The sequence below is a fragment of the Fomitopsis serialis genome (assembly GCF_022376445.1).
Source record: "Fomitopsis serialis strain Sig1Antser10 chromosome Unknown B0H18scaffold_653, whole genome shotgun sequence".
Taxonomy (NCBI): Eukaryota; Fungi; Basidiomycota; class Agaricomycetes; order Polyporales; family Fomitopsidaceae; genus Fomitopsis; species Fomitopsis serialis.
The window spans coordinates 1-18,488 of NW_025955613.1; the positions used below are offsets into that span (position 1 = coordinate 1).

At 53.8% G+C, this 18,488-nt stretch overlaps 6 protein-coding genes across 6 annotated transcripts; 5 read left to right on the forward strand and 1 right to left on the reverse strand.

Moving 5' to 3' along the window:
• Window positions 1–2,144: 2,144 nt before the first annotated feature.
• B0H18DRAFT_1191122 (uncharacterized protein) lies at window positions 2,145–3,626 on the forward strand (the record flags this gene model as incomplete). Its single annotated transcript, XM_048036045.1, has 5 exons — window positions 2,145–2,321; window positions 2,372–2,623; window positions 2,673–3,122; window positions 3,383–3,484; window positions 3,585–3,626. 5 exons carry the CDS (start codon window positions 2,145–2,147, stop codon window positions 3,624–3,626), a joined length of 1,023 nt encoding a protein of 340 aa, XP_047884349.1.
• Window positions 3,627–4,908: 1,282 nt separating this feature from the next.
• B0H18DRAFT_898035 (uncharacterized protein) lies at window positions 4,909–6,397 on the forward strand (the record flags this gene model as incomplete). Its single annotated transcript, XM_048041426.1, has 3 exons — window positions 4,909–5,581; window positions 5,639–5,889; window positions 5,993–6,397. The coding sequence occupies 3 exons, from the start codon at window positions 4,909–4,911 to the stop codon at window positions 6,395–6,397; spliced, it is 1,329 nt and encodes a 442-aa protein (XP_047884350.1).
• A 206-nt stretch (window positions 6,398–6,603) lies between these two features.
• Window positions 6,604–7,698, forward strand: B0H18DRAFT_1131469 (uncharacterized protein; the record flags this gene model as incomplete). The annotated part of the gene is made up of 5 exons (XM_048035504.1): window positions 6,604–6,771; window positions 6,827–6,919; window positions 6,971–7,054; window positions 7,109–7,508; window positions 7,559–7,698. 5 exons carry the CDS (start codon window positions 6,604–6,606, stop codon window positions 7,696–7,698), a joined length of 885 nt encoding a protein of 294 aa, XP_047884351.1.
• A 237-nt stretch (window positions 7,699–7,935) lies between these two features.
• On the forward strand, window positions 7,936–8,912 carry B0H18DRAFT_1131470 (uncharacterized protein; the record flags this gene model as incomplete). The annotated part of the gene is made up of 3 exons (XM_048035505.1): window positions 7,936–8,109; window positions 8,161–8,385; window positions 8,442–8,912. 3 exons carry the CDS (start codon window positions 7,936–7,938, stop codon window positions 8,910–8,912), a joined length of 870 nt encoding a protein of 289 aa, XP_047884352.1.
• Window positions 8,913–10,210: 1,298 nt separating this feature from the next.
• Window positions 10,211–13,863, forward strand: B0H18DRAFT_1220247 (uncharacterized protein; the record flags this gene model as incomplete). The annotated part of the gene is made up of 2 exons (XM_048036720.1): window positions 10,211–13,019; window positions 13,415–13,863. 2 exons carry the CDS (start codon window positions 10,211–10,213, stop codon window positions 13,861–13,863), a joined length of 3,258 nt encoding a protein of 1,085 aa, XP_047884353.1.
• A 3,515-nt stretch (window positions 13,864–17,378) lies between these two features.
• On the reverse strand, window positions 17,379–18,440 carry B0H18DRAFT_964398 (uncharacterized protein; the record flags this gene model as incomplete). Its single annotated transcript, XM_048043186.1, has 5 exons — window positions 17,379–17,416; window positions 17,464–17,945; window positions 17,983–18,075; window positions 18,136–18,215; window positions 18,279–18,440. Coding segments are annotated over 5 exons (855 nt in total), but the record flags the coding sequence as incomplete, so codon positions are not given.
• Between the last annotated feature and the right edge of the window lie 48 nt (window positions 18,441–18,488).

Here is an 18,488-nt window from a genome sequence, read left to right on the forward strand (position 1 = left end):
GTTCTTGAAATGCTATTGTGAGACATTCAAAGTTGCTGATGCTCCTTCTCATGGATTACAGTGCTTTATGTGACCCATTTTGCATCTTTCCATAGTTGTAGGCATTTGAAATTTTCTCAATTGTGCTCTCTGTCTGTATCAATGACAATTAGCATAGTATGCATTCCTACACTCATTGGCACAGGGTGCAATGTAATGCAATTGCTGGGGAAAATAGTAGACCCACTCTGGTGTGATGGTGAGTATATCAGACATATTGGGAGCACACACATGGCTGTGTCTAGTGATATTGTTAGATGTGCATACTCTCACTTGTCAGGCTACATATGTACTGGATACCTCAATGTCATACTGTCTGAATCCTCAAACATTAAACATTGTGCTCTCATCTTGAGCATTCACTCCAAGATATCATAGAGTGGCCACAGGTAACACCCAATGCGGTACTGTTACTATTGTGTCATGAAAGCTGATTGGCAGCCTTGTGGCACCTGTGATTGTAGACAAAACTTCAAGATAGCTACAGAGAGGTCCCCCGATTTATTGGGGATTTATGCGATTTTTCTGGGCCCAAATCAGTAGGTTTTGTCCTCAGAATGAATATTCTGCGCATTTTTGACTGCTTTTTCGAAGTCACATGACCAATGACGTGGGGTCGCAGCAGTTGCAGCGAAAACACCGCTGCGAGTGTTGCGACCCCACGTCATTGGTCATGTGACTGGCTAGTGGCTATTGTGCCTGTTCTGGTACAAAAGAGACATGTATACAAAGATAGTGATGTGTAGCTAATGTGAACCATGGGAATGTACATTTCAGGCAAGTTGTGGGAGGGCTTATTGCACAAGAAGTATCACAAAAGCTCACAATGCCCTAAATGGTGAGCAACCTTCCAAATCCAGTAATTCTTCATAAAGTGAATGTCTGGTGGTTCATAAATTGCAGATAAATCAGAAGATATTCATAGAGCACTATGACATGTTTATGAGGGATGTGCCATTTACAATATGTTACCATATATGGAAGGTAAGCTATAATACCATGTACAAGCATGAAATCAGCCAACCTTGCCCATTCTGAGCTCTGTTGTGGCACCATAAAGCATTTTCATGATGTCTGACACACATGGCTATACTGTATAGGTCATGTGCTCCACATCTAGGGTGAAAATAAGAAGTTCAAATTCTGCAAAGTCTCTTGTGTTTTTTTGTATTTTGCATTTCCTGGCCTAACTAGCCACTATTGGGGCCCAACAAAATTACTGTAGACTCTATGAAACAAGGGCTACAAGTTGACTATATAATTGCCATACCCATTTGTGGGTGCTTACTGTTGCAAAAAGTGATTGATTCTATTGGAGCCCAGTGTCGCTGGTGAGGTCACATGCCATGCTCACCACTTTCCATATTGGGCTCCAAGCTAGACGTTACAGGAGGCCCAAGTCCATGGGGAATTGTCAGCCACAGCATTTGTTTGCAGGTGTTGGTGCAAGTCGCGTCGTCTGGGAGCCTGAAATTTGAAACTCAGCTAATGTAAGCATAGTAAGTGTTACTTATCTTTGATTATCTGGCGCTCAAACAGTCACATGCACTGTGGGAAAAGCCTGCCACATTGGGCTCCATGCTAAGCGTTACATTCTCTCCAGTCATAAGAATGATTCCTTCGTACCTCAGGGATCGTAATCCAGCACGGATCATGCGAGCGACATGGAAGATCCGGTGTGAGCCGTTTTCTAACCGCACAGTTGCAACTTGTCCGCTTCTCAGAGAAGAGGGCTGCATCGTAGAGGAAGTAGTGGATGGGTTGGATGAATGACTTGGAGCGTCATGATTGGTGCGGATGGGTGGTGCTGCTGATACTCTGGCTCATGATTAATACCACGGCGTGTAGTACTCACAATATTTTGATAGCTAAGGAACACAATATCAAAGTACAGAATCCATGCACAATACCCGCTGCCCATGCCGGCTTTGATTTACCATGCCTTGGGCTTCCCGCTTTCCGCGGAATGACACCGGGTGGCCGGGGCGCTTAAGTGTGCAAAATTGGAAGTACTTTCAATCGATTGCGGTGTGACGTGTCTTGCGGCTTCTTTCTAACTTCTCCCCTCACCACTCACTTCCATCCACTCTGCCGGCTTTGCCGCTATGCTGCCCACCGCCACCCCCGCCAATGACTGGCTCTTGAATATCCTTGGGCAGAATATGGACTGGTTCGTCGAGGATGTATGGAGCAACTCGCGGGAGTGCCCGTTGTACACCGATCTCAACCACGTCTTGGTGATCTCAATGGAGAAGGACCACTTTGGCAAGATATATGACTATGTGAGTACTGCTCAGTGAATTCTCAAACACGTCTGACGATCTCAAACCAGTACATGCTGTACAACTCTAATACCTGCGCCATGGAGCTCAGCTCGAAGCAGGCGAGTGATGATGCTCGTGCAACTGCACTGGAGCAGGCACTGGAGTTGAACCCGCCCGCCAAGTTTGGCGGGTTCCTCCTCATGGCTGCGCTAGACGACTTATATGGCGAATGTGTGGCGAGGCCACTCATAAGCCAGTTCACGGGGAGCCTGGGGTCTGAGGGGCGCTTGGTGTTGGTAGAGGCGGTTGTGTACATCGACGTGAGTTATTTGCTGTCCTTCTCTGAACTTTTACTGACATGCACACTAGGATCGCTTCCCTGCCATGTCCATCCCCCTCATAGGGGTGCTTGACTGGACCCAGGGCAACAGTGTCATACCCGGGCCATTCGAGCAGCCGGTGCTCTCACAAGTGTTCCCGTACTTCAACCGGTACAAGGTGCCGAGCGACCCAGACACATGGACAATGTTCGACATATACAGTCCAGAGCTACAGTTGTTCGTCCCCGCAAGGATCGGGAACACTTTCCCCATCAAATTCAATCTGCATTGGCTCGCTGCCCCTCCCATCCTCAAGGTTTCGGGTGTTGAGGTCACGAAGGATGTAGTCGACCTCACCAACGGCAAGCTCAGGAGGGATCCAATGTGCTCGATGAAGCACACCTTCATTGAGATGAGGTGGGTCTGGCCCGTTTGCCTCCAAAAGCCCCGGAAGGTCATGGACGCGAATGGAGCATTGATCGGATGGTGGACGGGGAGGGTGGGTATGTGAAGGTTGCCGTGCCGCGCCCGCCGCCCGGGGCGGCTGGCTGCTTGGTCCGCTGGGCGTCGGATGGTACGTTGGTGGGCAAGGACGACTAAGACCATGAGAGAGAGTCCGACGTCAACGTGGGACGGGGAAACTGGTCTTGTAAATTTGTGTACTTGTAGCACAGCGGTCCCGGTCATCTTGCTTCCATCTACGTATGATATTCTAAAGAAGTCTGTATTGTGATTGCAATACTCATGCGCATGCCACAGCCCTGCTTCTGCGGCTATCCGTCTCGTCGCTCTCCAGGTCTCGCCATGAGCGGTAGTACATTCATCAACTTGACACTCACACCCCGCTTCGCCTTGCTCCCTGTGTGCGCGACCGTACCCGTACCGTATCCTTGCCCCGGTAGGTGTGTTGAGTCCACGAAGCACCCGTTCTGCTGGCTGATCTCGACAAATTCTGTTGTAGCAGGTCTTCACACCCGCCGTCCTGCTCATATTCCCCGGTTAGTACTTCCAATCTGCCGCACCCAGCCTATCAGCAAATCTGTGCGCGCTCTGAGGGCGCCTGAAGGATCTTAGGCGTCTGATCCGGTGCCCAAGAGCTCTGTTGCATGTGATGCAATTGGGTGTCTATGGTCGCATCATTCATCCCCGTTCGTCTGCTTGCTCTCTCAGAGTCCCTCAGTCGATGCTCAGACCGTCAGACCGTTCAGCTCCCTTCAGCCGCTTTGCTCTCCAGCCACCCTATCCTGTCTCCTAAGTCCACTGGGCGCCTGCCCTAAACACTGCGCCACACCATGTCACGTCATCCTCACTCCCTTCAGCCAACCTCCGACCACTCCCTCATGAATGATCCGACAGCTTTTCCAGAAGATGGACAGCATCCCGGACTGAGCATCATGGCAGACTGCTACGCTCACCTTCCCTGATCGACCAGATGAGAAGCACATGGTGCGGTACAGGGACATCATCGAAGCGATTAAGGCCTTGGTTGGCAATCCAGCGCATGCCAAACATATTGTATACCGGCCCAAACGAGTCTTTGCGGACCAGTCGCGGTTGAGGCGCATATACACGGAGATGTGGACGGGCCTCTGGTGGGACACCGTACAGGTAAGTCAGACAGCTCATCAATGGTACAACCAGTAGAATGTTGCTAATGCTATGTTCCGTGCTAGGAACACTTACCTGAGGGCGCCGCCCTCGCGTCAGTCATATTGGCCACCGACAAGACTCAGCTGACACAGTTTTCCGGTAACAAGTCTGCTTACCCCGTCTACCTCACCCTCGGCAACATACCCCGCGCCATCCGCCGCAAACTGTCCGAGCACGCTTGTATCCTTCTTGGGTACCTGCCTGTCTCTAAGGTCAGCAAGAAGGGCCTCACCAATCGCGAAAGCAAGGCTCGAACGCAGAAGCTCTTCCACGCTTCCATGCGCCTCATTGTCGAGCCCCTCATCAAAGCTGGTGTTGAAGGTGTGGAGATGACCGGAGGTGATGGCTGCGTGCGCAGGATATATCCTATCCTCGCCGCATATGTTGCTGACTACCCCGAGCAATGCCTCGTCACTTGCTCGAAGTACGGGACCTGCCCGAAGTGCCAATGTCCAGCGGACAAGCTCGGGGAGAAAGACCCGAGCAGCCCTCGCACATCCAAGCTCACAGAGAGTATCATCAACGATGCATGGTTGGGTGGTCGCAGTGCGGCTGCGGCTGAAGTCGAATGCATGCTACGGGACGTGAACGGTGCAGCGCGGTCACCGTTCTGGACCAATCTCCCTTACGCAGACATGCATCTATCCATAACACCAGATGTTCTCCACCAGCTTTACCAGGGGGTGTTCAAACATGCCGTCACTTGGTGTCAAGAGCTTCTCACCGCAGAGGAACTAGACAGCCGCCTCCGATGCCTGCCCCCTGCGTACGGCATCCGTCATTTCCGTAACGGCATCTCCTCTCTTTCTCAGATATCTGGGAAAGAGAGGAAAGAAATGGCTCGAGTCCTCCTCGCATGTCTCGTTGGCAAGGTCTCAAAGTCAACAATGCTCACCTTCAGGTCTCTGTTAGATTTCATCTACTTAGCGCAGTACCCCACGCATGACGACACTACCTTGGAATACATGGAGGATGCACTCAAGATGTTCCATGCCAACAAGCAAGTGTTGGTCAACCTCGGTATATGGGATGATTTCAACATACCTAAAATCCACTCCCTTCTGCACTATGTCCAGTCCATCCGGCTCTTTGGGATGACGGATAACTACAACACGGAGATGTTCGAGCGACTTCACATCGACTTCGTGAAGGACACTTGGCGAGCATCAAACCACCGCGACGAGTTCCCGCAAATGATGCGGTGGATCACCCGCAACGAGAAGATGGCTCTCTATGAGATGTTCCAGAGGGAATGTCAAGCGGAGGAGGATGCTGAACACCCGGAGGACGAAGAACATGCCGAGACCGGTTCATCGGTACCAGAAGAACCTCCCCACTCTGTCACAACGGAAGGCGTGGACATAGCGGGGACATCTATCAAAATAGCGAAGTACGCACCTGCTCCTCAACAAAACCTAGCTATGGTTCAAACCCGCCATCACGCACCCGGATTTACGACCGCACTCGTTCAGTTCATCAACACTTTGCAGCCTGACTCACTCCGACTCAACAGACAAGACCTCTCCAGAACGTGGCTGCCGTTCCAGTGCGTCGATGTCTTCCACAAATTCGCATTCACGCCTTACGAGCTGGACGACAGGAGGATTGACATTGATGTTGTGAAGGCCATACCGGCTTCGGTGCGATCAGGGCGGAAAGACCGCTTCGACACCGTCATCGTGTTGGAGAGCGGAGATGCGGAGTCCACCGGCATATGAGGTAAGTAATTGTTTCTATACAGGGACAAGAGCGGGGAGAATGAAGGTTATCTTCGCTCTACCGCGCAAGCTCCCTGTGGTGCAAGGCGGAGGGTCTGCACCTCCATGGTGGCCACGGGGTCCGCTCGCGTATGTAGAGTGGTACACTCGCTTCGCGCCTGCGGCTGACTCCTCCCACTTGATGTATTCAGTCAAGAAACCGCCGTCCTCAAGCAATGGTCTGTCGCAGGGGAAGATTATTCCCCTGTCGCAGATCCGGCAATCCTGTCAGCTTACACCCATTTTCCCCAGCGGTCCTTGCGGCACTGTTCCCGACTCCTGGTCATCGGAAAACATGTTAGAAATGGCTAGTACTTTCTACGTTAACAACTGGGGTGGGTTGTATGCGTACCAAACACTTTGGTAGCCTCTAATAACAAGTACAGTTAATCCTGGTCTCCAGTGCAGCATTCTACGCCTACAAAATTGGGAGCGCCAATGGGTCCCGTGTTCGGCGCTAGTGGTAAATTAATCACTTCTCACGCCTCGTTCAATGCTTTGGCGTGGCTTTCGTACTCTCTGAAAACACTTTTGCTCTCTCTTATCCTCTTCACCGTCCACCCGTCCACCATCATGGCTTCTTTGGATCCTCGCATTCAATTCCACATCTCTACCTTCATTCCTTCCTTCGGCGACGTTTGCAAGAAGGTCAAGCGGTGCCCCCATGTCCAGAAGGGTTCCCTCAACCACCTCGCCATGGTTGAGATATCGAGGACGGGTCTGGGGACCCTGTGGAGCCATGTGAGTTACAAGTTCCATGATGAGTCTTGTTGGATACTGACAGAAGCATACATAGTGCCCGAGGACTGTCAAACCCTGCCGTACCTTGCCCAGCAAGTTGCAGCCGAACGACGATGAGGTTGCCGCGGCGCGCCCGTCCATCAACGCTGTACTGCCGGAGGAGGGCCCAAACTGATTCATTTTCGTCGGCGGCATCAAGGCGTGGCACAAGAGCCCCGAATTCCCAGAGTGCCTTCGAGGGACGGACGAGATAGGAATAGTGGAGGTATTCTTTTATTACCGGGTGAGTTTGTCAGTCTCTGCATGTATGTATACAGGGCTCAAAGTAACTGGGCAGGATCACGTTGCGCCCATCCAGCTGCCCCTCATGTGCCGTGTACATGGGGACTGGGAGATAGAGCTGCCGTTCCGCCAGCCGGTCACTCAGGAGGTCATTCCATGCCTCAATGGCTGGAAGAGGGACCCTAAGGAGTACCCGGCACGCTTCGACATTTACGACGTCCAGCAAGCTAAGTTCATTCCCCTCGGGTCCGTCAACGAACCCATTCGCATCCCCCTACCCCTTCGGCACGTCATCCTTGTTAAATACGAGAGTATCTACGACACCATGTGGCCCCTCTACTGGGCTAAAGGGATCCGCCCTTCAGGGGCTCTGGGTGGAATCCTGGCCAACATGTACCCCGCCCGTCCATCTGGCCCGTGGGCTTCAATTTCCCCAGGACCCGCATCAACACGTTGTCCGTGGTCCGGGTTGAAGGCAATCACCGGCCTCACGTCTTCACGCCAGCGGAGGGCGATCCGGACTGTACCGTGGAGAGAATGAACGTTCGAGAAGATGAGGTCTCAGCAGATGGGGACTCGGATGGGGACTCGGATGGGGACTCGGATGCGGAGGATTGGGATGGTGAGACGGCCATGGGGGACTGAGGAGATCTGAATACATGTACATCCCATCTTTGTAACCGTCTGTGTACTATTTTTTTGAAGACTGAATAACAATGTCCTAGTGTAAAAGTACAAGAATGCAAAAAAATACACATGAGTCCGAAGCGCCTATGTCTTGGTGTGTCTCACGCATCCCCGAACACTTTGACTCGTCTTTTTATCACTCTCAAAAGGATTTCTACGCACCCTGCTTTGAGCTGCCGTCCATCGTCTTGCACCATGGCTTGCCTAGACCCCCGCGTAGTTTTCCACATGTCGATGTTCCTGCCATCCTTTCGCGATATCTGCAGAACCGACCTGACGTGCCCCAATACGACGACGCCGGGCTCTGCCAACCACCTCCTTGTGGTCCAAGTCTCGAGGACGATGGGAATTGGGACCTTGTGGGAATACGTGAGTGTCAGAACATTCGCTGGCTGTAGAGTACTGATGAAAAAGTGTCAGTGCCCCATGTCTGAACTCTGCAAGACGAGGAAGTGCGCCATTCAGCCCAACCGGGTGGATGTTGCCATCACCCGTCCGTATATCTACACCCTGCTGCCGCAGAACTGGCAGGCGCGGTTCACATTCATCGGCACGATATCGAGTTGGAACAGAAGCCCGGGAGTGCCGCTTTGTCTTAGAGCGGAGGGTAGGAAGGCGGTGGTGGAGGCGCTATTCTACTACGAGGTGCGTGTATTACAATGATCTCAAAGCAACTAAGGAGGCTCACACAAGGCCCGTAGGAGGACGTGGAGCCCTTGATACTCCCGTTGCTGTGCAGGGTGCACAACAACGAGATTGAGGTGCCGCTCCGCCAGGCCCTCACGGAACAGGTCATCCCTTGTCTCAACCGCTGGAAGCGGGTTCCCGGTGAATTGCCCAGGACCTTCCAGATCTATAACGGCCGGACACGGCGGTTCCAGGACCTCACTTCCATTGATCATCCCATTCATGTTCCCCTTCGCCTTACCTGCATCATCATGTTCAAGTACGGGCACATCATCGCCACTCCATACGCGCACATGTACGGTCCTGGCGACTGTCCGTTGCGTCCTCTGTGCAGCCTCCTGGCGGGGATGTACGACGTGCGGTTCATCTGGCCGGTCAACTTCCCTTATCCGCGCCGCCGCCTCAATGCCGTATCCCGCGTTCACGGCGGGGAGCTCGTCCACCAAGACGACCCGGAGTGCACCGTGGAGATCGTAGAAGGTTAGGGGGACGTAGGCGAGGGCCATACACAGTGAGCGGGAGTGCGAGAGTGCCGGATTAGGGTGGTGGATGCACTGGCAAGGCTGCGCGTTGACGCGACCGAAAAGAACACAAAAGCCACACAAAAACCCAACCGTGAGGTCGAGCAGTGGTATGCGAGGCCTCTGCGTCTATGAGATGTACGGGGGACTGTACAGTGGTCTAGGTAAGAAGGAGGAGGACGGACAAGACTCCGAATGACGTGGGAGAGCTTCGAAGATGTCGAAGACTGTTTGAAGACAAGGGCTAAGCCTCGAAGGTAGGAGGGAGGGTTTCAACAGACGTGTCGAACGAACGGTGACAAGGAAGGCGAGCGACGGCAGGAGGAGAAGTGTAGAGCCTCTCGGGGCAACTACAAGTGGGCGAACGTACTGGCGAACTGACTGGCTGACTTCGAACGTACTGACTGACTGGCGAACTTGCTGACTTCGAACGTACTGGCTGACTGACGAACCTCGCCGGTGCGAAGTGAGATTGAGAGGGTAAGGGGGGTCTCTGAGATTCGAAGGGAACCAGTCCCCGAGTATATACAGGGAAACACGGCTATTACCACTACGGAGCTCCGACGGCCCCAAACATCCGGCTATGGCTTCTAACACGTGACAACTGCTCTCGGGCTCACTAACCAGTGGTCCGAAGGCCGACCAGCTATCACATGACACCGGAAACCGAGACCACTTGTTGAGGATGTGAGACGACCTGCAAGGACTCACTGGACATCCTGTAGCATCCTATGGTCTCGCAGGAGATCTTCTAACACCGTAGCACGTCTTCTAACATGTTCGAGTGTCTTCTAACACATAGTGCATCTTCGAGTGACCTGCGTGCTCTGTGGTCGTCTAGATAGGTGGGTAGGTGCTCCTATAGCGTCACTGAGGTGCCGGAAGGTCGCGGATAGTCTTCTAAGATGAGCCAGTGTAACGGATATTCCCGTTACGGTATATCTTACATTACATATTTGTCCTTGTTTGCTCCAGGACTCGTATGGCGCGCCGGCGCACCTACGAGTCCTCAGCCTTCACCTCGTCACCGCCTTTGTATGCAATCTGTAGACAGTACCTCTTGAATAGAGACTGGGTGCAGCGCATACGAGGCACGACGAGTGAGGCGACATTACACTTTTTTGCGCTCTAGAAGACTTCTACTCTGGGGATCTACTCTAGGCAACAACCTCGAAACCCGACTTCGATATCTAGCTAATCGACGTCAACAACTCCTCTATGCTACTTTGATCACCTTCTGGCCAACTCGACAACTCGACAAGATGTCCGAGTCGACCACCATTCCGCCCGCGCCTTCGCATAGCAGCCGTGGTTCCCGTTCGGGAACCCGCAGCAAGCTGAAGGCTTTGCGCGCGGAAATCAAGTCCAAGCTCACAGCCAGTCAAACCCGGATCGAGCGGACTCTCGCAGAAGCCGCCGAGAGCCAACGGCGCATTGAACAAGCCTTCGCCGAGAGCCAACAGCGGATCCAAGCCGCTCTCGATGAAGCCAAGCAGACCCGTGAGGATCTGCTTGTTGTAGTGGACGAGGCACTCGCGGAGGCTTCGAGTAGTAGCAGCCGCAGCCGCTCGTCCGCTGGCAACACTCCGAAGAACACTGCGACTGAGATCTCTGAGCAAGAGAGCTCAGTCGAGGTCGCTACGGAGCAGGTACTGCCCGACCGCGGGGTCGAACAAGCACCGCACGCTGAGCAGCCCGAGCCCGCCGTCGAGTCTGCGCAGAGCCACCCGGAGAGTCCATCTCGGGTTGCTCCAGCCCAAGCCGCGAAGCCAGGCACCATCCCAAAGGATGGTGCAGGCGTCGAGTTCGATGACCTACCTGTCACCGAACTCTCACCCGAACTGAGCAAGTGGTGCGCCGAGTCGACGCATCCCTACGCTCAGGAAGGCATAGGTACACAGTACTACAGTAGTACTGTGTACAGTGGGCACGAGCCCACGCGTGTAGATACGCCCGTCGCGTGCTCAGAGATGAGCCGCGACACAAAATATATATATTCATTGTCGCACGACGCGCGTGCCATGTCGAGCGGCTTGCTCGACGCGACACGCGACGCGCTCGACCCGATGGGCGTCGAGCGCCACGGGTCCGTGGCGAGCGCCCCGAGTGCTAGCGCCCAACGCACTGCACTCGACCGCCACCACCGACCCCTCGTCCTCGACCACTTCCACACCCTGGGCAGTCAACCCGAGCGCCCGTCCGGCGAACCAGACGCGCACGCCGCCCCAACGCGAGTGCGGACTCGCGTTCGCAACTGGCTGGCTGACTTGCCGTCAGTCCAGTCGGTGGCGACCGACGACCTGGTACCACGCGGTACCAGATCGCCACTACTTTCCTCCCCGGCTCCTCGCCTCTCACCTCTCGTCTCGCGCCTCGACTTGAGAGGTCTCCCCCTCGAGTCTAGTGACTCTGGCAACCTCTCCCGTGGCTCTGGCGACATGCAACCCAGCCACGCGACCCAGGACTTGAACGAAGCGCGTTCAAGTTCAGCGCCGAGTAGCAGGACCGAGCGAACAATGAAGGACGCGGAGCGAGGAGAGCAGAAGGAGTACAGGGAGACGGCGAGCGATAGCGAAGAGGAGGAAGAAACGAAGGGACAGAGAGAGGAAGGGTGCGGGGCGAGCAGAAAGCATGAGCACGAAGGCTCGACTCCTGCAGGTACGTACTCACCGTACGTCTTTGCATGGCCGCCTCCGCTCCCTGTGCCCGCGTCAGTAGGCGTAACGACGAACGAGGGGTTCGCTGTGCGTACTACTGACCACGAAGACGGCATGTCCGTCCCCAGGTACGACTGCGAAGTCGTACCTGATACTCCGTGTGGTAGCACATCGGTGCTGCGGGACGACTTCCAGGTCGTACACCCCACACATCCCAGTATGCCCGGGCCAACAGGTGTATCGACGAACGCGAAGATCGTCGTACGCCCTGTTGACCACGCACATCGCACGCACGGGCCCCGGTACAATCTACAGGCTGTACCGGGCAGTACGCACGGCGACACAGTGGACGCGCACGACTGCATGTCCGACGTGCCCTGCGGCTCCATGAACGCACCCAGAGCGTCAGCGACAAACGGAACGTTCGTCGTGCGCACTGGGGGTCATGAGGATCGCGTGGATGCGATTCGGGACGACCTAACAGTCGTACCCTCCACTCTGCAAGATGGCACGCTTGCGCCCTGGGACGACCTCGCGGTCGTACCATACACTCAGCAAGGCGACACGACGGACGCGCAGTATCGCACGTCCGACGTGCCCCACCATTCCGCGACTGGCTATCGAGTAGCGGATACGCCTCAGGCGGACATATCCACCTCGACGCCTATCCCCTTGTGTGCACCTGTATCAACAAGCGTAGCGACTAACGAGGAGTTCGTCGTACGCGTGGCTGGCCAAGGGGACGGCAGATCTGTGATGCAGGACGACCTACCGGTCGTGCCTGCCGATCTGCAAGGCCACACGCCTGCATTGCGGGACGACCTCGCGGTCGTACCGCCCATCTCGCAAAGCGACACGGCGGACGCGCAGCAGTGCACGTCCGACGGGCCCCATTCACCCATCACTGACCGATGGATAGCGAGTACGCCGAGATTGATGCTCGACGTACACGCTACCGACCAGCACGAAGGGTCGAGAACTGAAGGTACGCCCCTGATGGACGTATCCATCTCGACACCTCCTACCTTCCCCGCGGAGGCAGGAGAGGCAGATGGGAAGGGTCCGGCAGAAGGAGGAGAGGGGGAAGGGTGCGGGGCGAGCAGGGAAAGCGAGCAGGAGGGCTCGCAAGTCGAAGGTACGCCCATGCTGGACGAACCCACCTCGCCTCCGCCTGTGCCAGTACCCCTGCGAGCGTGCGTATCGATGAACACGGAGTTCATCGAGCGTACCGCTGGTCACGGAACCAGGTACGACTGCGAAGTCGTATCTTTCTCTCCGCAAAATAGCACATCTGTGCTGCGGTACGACCTCCAGATCGTACCTGGACCTTCCACATGGCAAAGCGACACGGCGGACGTGCAATACCGCACGTCCGACGTGCCCCACTGGTCCGCAACCGGATGTCGAGTAACGGGTACGCCCCAGATGGACGTACCCGCCCCGATACCTCACCTCCATCAGGAAAAACCAAAGTGTCTTATTATGTCTTTTATTGGCCATTTAAGAAATGAAGATCCTTGAAGACGGTAATGACCAATTTACACAAGTCGGTTTTATAAATGTGCCCAAAAAGATGTGTTAAGTGCTCTTAAACAGGGATCCACAACATTAATGCAAATGAAGCAGGGACCCACAACATTAATGTGAATTAAGCTGTTGCTGGATTCTGGTAGGTTGCTTTGCTTTTATTCGCTTTTCTGGTCTTCAGCGCACTTAATCTTACTTATGTTTGCAATAATGATTGTGGGATTTATTCCATACTGGTACAACATGATGATGACACTTGTATACTATCTGGTAACTAAACAGCCCTACGACTGACGGCGAGCGAACGACGGACGGATGACGGGCCGGGGCGACGACCGGCGACGACTGAGAACGAAGGACAACGGAGGGCGACAACGACGGATGGAGGATTGATCGACGACGGACGGACGAAGGACGGCGAGCGACGGACGACGGCGACGAACGGGAACGGCGACAGCGACGAACGGCGACAGCGCGACAGCGACCGACGAACGGCGACAGCGACGAACGGCGACAGCGCGACAGCGACCGACGAACGAACCACGACGACGCACGACGATGCACGACGACGCACCACGACGCAACGCACCACGACGCACCACGACGACGCACGACGACGACGCACGACGACGACGGAAAGCGACCGACGCACGACGACGCACGACGACGGACTGCCCGACTATGACCGGATCGACTGCCCGACTATGACCGGATCGACTGCCCGACTATGACCGGATGGACGGACGACGGATAGACGACGGATGGGCGGATCGATGGACACCGGATCGACGGACGAGAGCCCATTCAGTGGAAAACCTCGCTGTTAACGGTACAGCCGGAGTGCATTTTGACCGTTGCAAACGGTAGAGCCGCCTCCGGCCGGAGTAGTCCGGGTCTACTGTTAGCAACAATGCACCGCTTGCAACAGGCCGGCCGGGCTTTTGGCTGAGGCAATGTACCTGTTGTAAACAGTCCGGTCGCAGAGGCAACAGTCCGGCCGGACCCATACAGCATCACTGCAAACAGGCCGGGTGGAGGGCAGGGTTAGCACACACAACGGAGCGGCCGGCCGGTCCACGTTGCAAACAGAGTGGCCGGACTCAGGCCCCACCACTTTAAATGTTCCGGCCGGGATAAAATCCTTTCATTGCAAGCGGACCGGCCGGAGTGAAGTCTATCTGGTCCAGAATGGGTTGGCCAGCCTAAACAAACTGACTCCACGAACAGGCCGGCCGGGCAGGAGTTGTCCTGCTTCAAACGGTCCGGCCGGTCACAGCCCCCTGGGGGCTATTGAAATACTATATGTATTATGCACCTATGGGGTATACCATCATTAGTAGATCACAGCATAATTTTCCCATGACTTAGGGATGCCTAGTGAAGCTGCAAAACACAAAACAGCCCCACTGGCTGGCCAAATTAACTGGCCAGAGATTTCACTCACCCAGGTTTTTGCTTTACTGGCCATAAAATTAGCCAGGGTGTCCCTACAGGGCCAAATCAATAGGCCGGACATTTCAAAACATTGGCCGGGCATTTTAGTTCATTGGCCGAAGCTTTTAATTCACTGGCCGAAGCTTTTACTTCATTGGCCAAAGCCTTCACTTCATTGGCCAAAGCTTTTCTTCACCGGCCGAAGCTTTGGATTGACCGGCCGAAGCTTCTACTTCACCGGCCGGCAAAAACGGCCGGTGCTCGGCAGAAAATGGCCGGCTGGTGGGCAAAAATGGCCGGCCGGTGGGCAAAACCGGCCGGGCTGTTGAATTACTATATGTGGAAATGTGGTATTGTCTGGAAGCCCTTCATTCATAGAGTCTAGTATTGATTTCCTAGTGTCCAAAGGTACACAGTTAGGCCAGGATATGCGAGACAAGATTTACTCACAGGCTTCTTTGCAAAACATGTTATTCAACTGCTGAAGCCAATATTCTTTGCCCACACTGTTTGACTATCTAGAATATGTTATTTCAATGCATAGAGTAGATTCCCAAAAGGAATAGTCTTATTCTTCGAAGCTGAATGCAGAACATGAGATAAGGGGTAAGGTATAGTATACATGTCAAACAATGTTGACTTCCTGCAGCCAATCTACATTCCAAACACAGTTTCACAATCTAGAACGGTTCATTTACACACAAGGAGTGAGTCGTCCAAAGGAATAGTCTTATTCACATGAGCTGAATGTGGTACAGAGTTAAGGGGATCATGCACAGGCCGGACCATCTCCTATGAGGATTGGCCGGCCGGACCATTACCAACAGTGGGTAGATGTTTCTGTGCCATTCTTGATTGCCAAACCTTGTGGGCAAAGCATATTGGCTTCAGGATGTGAACACAGTATAACATGTATACCCATATACCCACCCTCACCTTAACTCTGTGCTGCCTTCAGCTTGTGTGAATAAGACTATTCCTTTGGAGGACTGATTCCTTGTGGGTCAATGAACTATTCTAGATGGTAAAACACTGTTTGGAAAGAACATTAGCTGCAGGAAGTCAACATGTATACCATACCTGTATACCCCTTATTTGTTGTCCTGCATTCAGCTTCAAAGAATAAGACTATTACTTTTGGGGATCTACTCTATGCATTGTGATAACACATTCTAGATTGTCAAACAGTGTGGGCAAAGAATATTGGCTTCAGGAATTGAATAACATGTTTTGCAAAGAAGCCTGTGAGTAGTAAATCTTGTCTTGCATATCCTGGCCTAACTATGTGTTCTTGAAAACTAGGAAATTGATACTAGACTCTGAAATGAAGGGCTCCCAGACAATACCACATTTCCACATATAGTAACTCAACAGCCCGGCCGGTTTTGCGCACCGGCCGGCCAATTTTGCACACCGGCCGGCCATTTTTTGCCGAGCACCGGCTGTTTTCGCCGGTGAAGTAGAAGCTTCGGCCGGTCAATCCAAAGCTTCGGCCGGTGAAGAAAAGCTTCGGCCAATGAAGTAAAGCTTCGGCCAGTGAGAAAAAGCTTCGGCCAGTGAGAAAAAGCTTCGGCCAATGAAGGAAAAGCTTCGGCCAATGAACTAAAATGCCCGGCCGATGTTTTGAGATGTCCGGCCATTTAATTTGGCTGGTGGCAGCTTCACTAAGCCCCTTTAAAATGTGGGAACACTATGTTGGGCTCCATTAGTGATGGTCTTACATATACAATCATTCAAATCACACTCTGTATCATAATACAATAGGCCGAAGGTTTTTGAATGCCCTCAGCCAGTGTTTGCATGGCTGGCCAGTGAGCTAACAGCTCAGGCAATGTGATAGGGCATGCACTGTGGATATATAATACATGCTACTAGTAGGCTGTTCTAAGGGAGTATGGTCTATTGTTGACTGGCCCAGCCAATACTGGGTCACAATACTGTTGCCCGGCCGGACCATTACCAATGGATGGTGCCACTGCCCGGCCGGACCGTTACCAGTGTGGAGTGCTAGATTATATGGCCTGGCTAGCCTGCTATCAATGTGGAAAAATGGTCCGGCCGCTCCGTTGCCAGCTAGAGATGATGCAACCCGGCCGGTCTGTTATTAGCCAGGGAGCATGTGCTCCGGCTGGCCCATTGCAACTGGTGAACTATGCACTCCGGCCGGCCCATTACAAATGAAGGATCCCATTTCCCGGCGGTTGTTACCATAGGAGAAAGAGTATCCCGGTTGATCTGTTACAATTAAAGCCCCTTATTGCCCGGCCGGTCCGTTGCCAGCAAGACACTAAATGGCCCCCCTGTTCAGACAGAAAATAGGTGCCCTAGGGATACACCGGCCGGACCGTTTGAACTGGTTTGAGATATGCTCGGCCGGCTTGTTTGAAACCAGTCCGGCCGGCCTGTTTGCAACAAGGAAATCACAGCTCCGGCCGGAGGCGGCTCTACCGTTTGCAACGGTCGAAATGCACTCCGGCTGTACCGTTAGTATCGAGTAGGTACCACTGAATAATGTGCGGACGACGGATGGACGACGACGGATAGACGGAGGATGGGCGGATCGATGGATGGGCGGATAGTGGATAGTGCGGACAGTGGATAGCGAATAGCGGATAGCAAATATTGGATAGCGACAACACGACGGATGGATGGATGTGGACGGCGGAAAGACGACGCAGGGCGAGCCACAAACCAACGCGAGACATCGAGAGACGGACGACGAAGACAGACGGCGACATGGCAGTATGAGGGAAGACGGAAGACGAGACACAACGTTGAGCCTTCGACGAGACACGACGTTGAGCCTTCATACTCAGGCACCTTCCTCAGTGGGTGTGCCCGCAACAGGTTCTAGACTGAGTGAGCAAAGCACTGATTCGAGTCGAGTGTGAACTCACCTTGCCCAGACTCTTGAAGCTCATCTACCTGTACTCCCTCACCGTCATCGACTTCGCTGCGACCTCCAGCATCACCTTCCCTGTCATCGCCACTGCCTGCCTCGCCGCCTGCCTCGCCCTCGTCACCCTCATCTTCCTGGTCACCACGTCGTTTCTTCCTAGACTTCGACGATGCGGCGCCTGCGCTCCGAGGTTTCTTCGAAGGGCTGGGAGGTGTCTTCTTCGAGCTGGGAGGTGTCTTCTTCCCCTTCGCCGACTCCGCGTTCTTCGTGGTCTTTGATGAGCTCGATGGCTTAGCTTTTGCTGCGCTCGACAAAGGCTTGGTCGCGGTCGCGGCCTTTGACGTGCCAGGCTCCTTGCTGTGGCTCCGCGGCTTGGATGCGCCACGGCGTAACTGCAGCAGCGGTATGAAGCCACCTGGCTGCTCGTCCCCCGACGCCTCGACTGCATCAGGTGCGGCATTGAGACGAGTGCTGTAACCACTGTCAGCAATTATCTCAGTCTCAAACTGAACGTTACCTGATGTCCTTCCAAATCAATTCGCGCGTCTCCTCCAGATAGTCGGTGGCTCGATCTTCCAAGGTCTCGAGAACTGCCATCACTCCATCCCATCTAGGATAGGCGAGTGTTAACTGACTACAAGCAACTCGATGCGATGTAAGAAATACTGACTTTCCCGCAAAATTCTTGTTCGAGAACACCGTCACAGTAGCTTGGTTGTGCGATGCCACCTCCATCAATGCTGCTTCGATCTGTTGGTATGCCATTGCATGAGTAGCTTAAAGCGTGAACGCAATAGGAAAGTAAATACTTACTGCATTGCACGAGAGGGCGATAAGGTTCAGCGGTACTTTGCTGAACTCTTCAAATGCAGAGTTGATACTCGCATCTGGGCGTCCCGCCAGGCCATAATACTGGTAGATCAGCTCTGGAATGCAATCACTTCGGAACGGTTCCGTCGGCTCGACCTTCGTACGCTAGGATGGTAGTTCATTCTCATGTTAGTTACTTCTGGTCTTGAATGC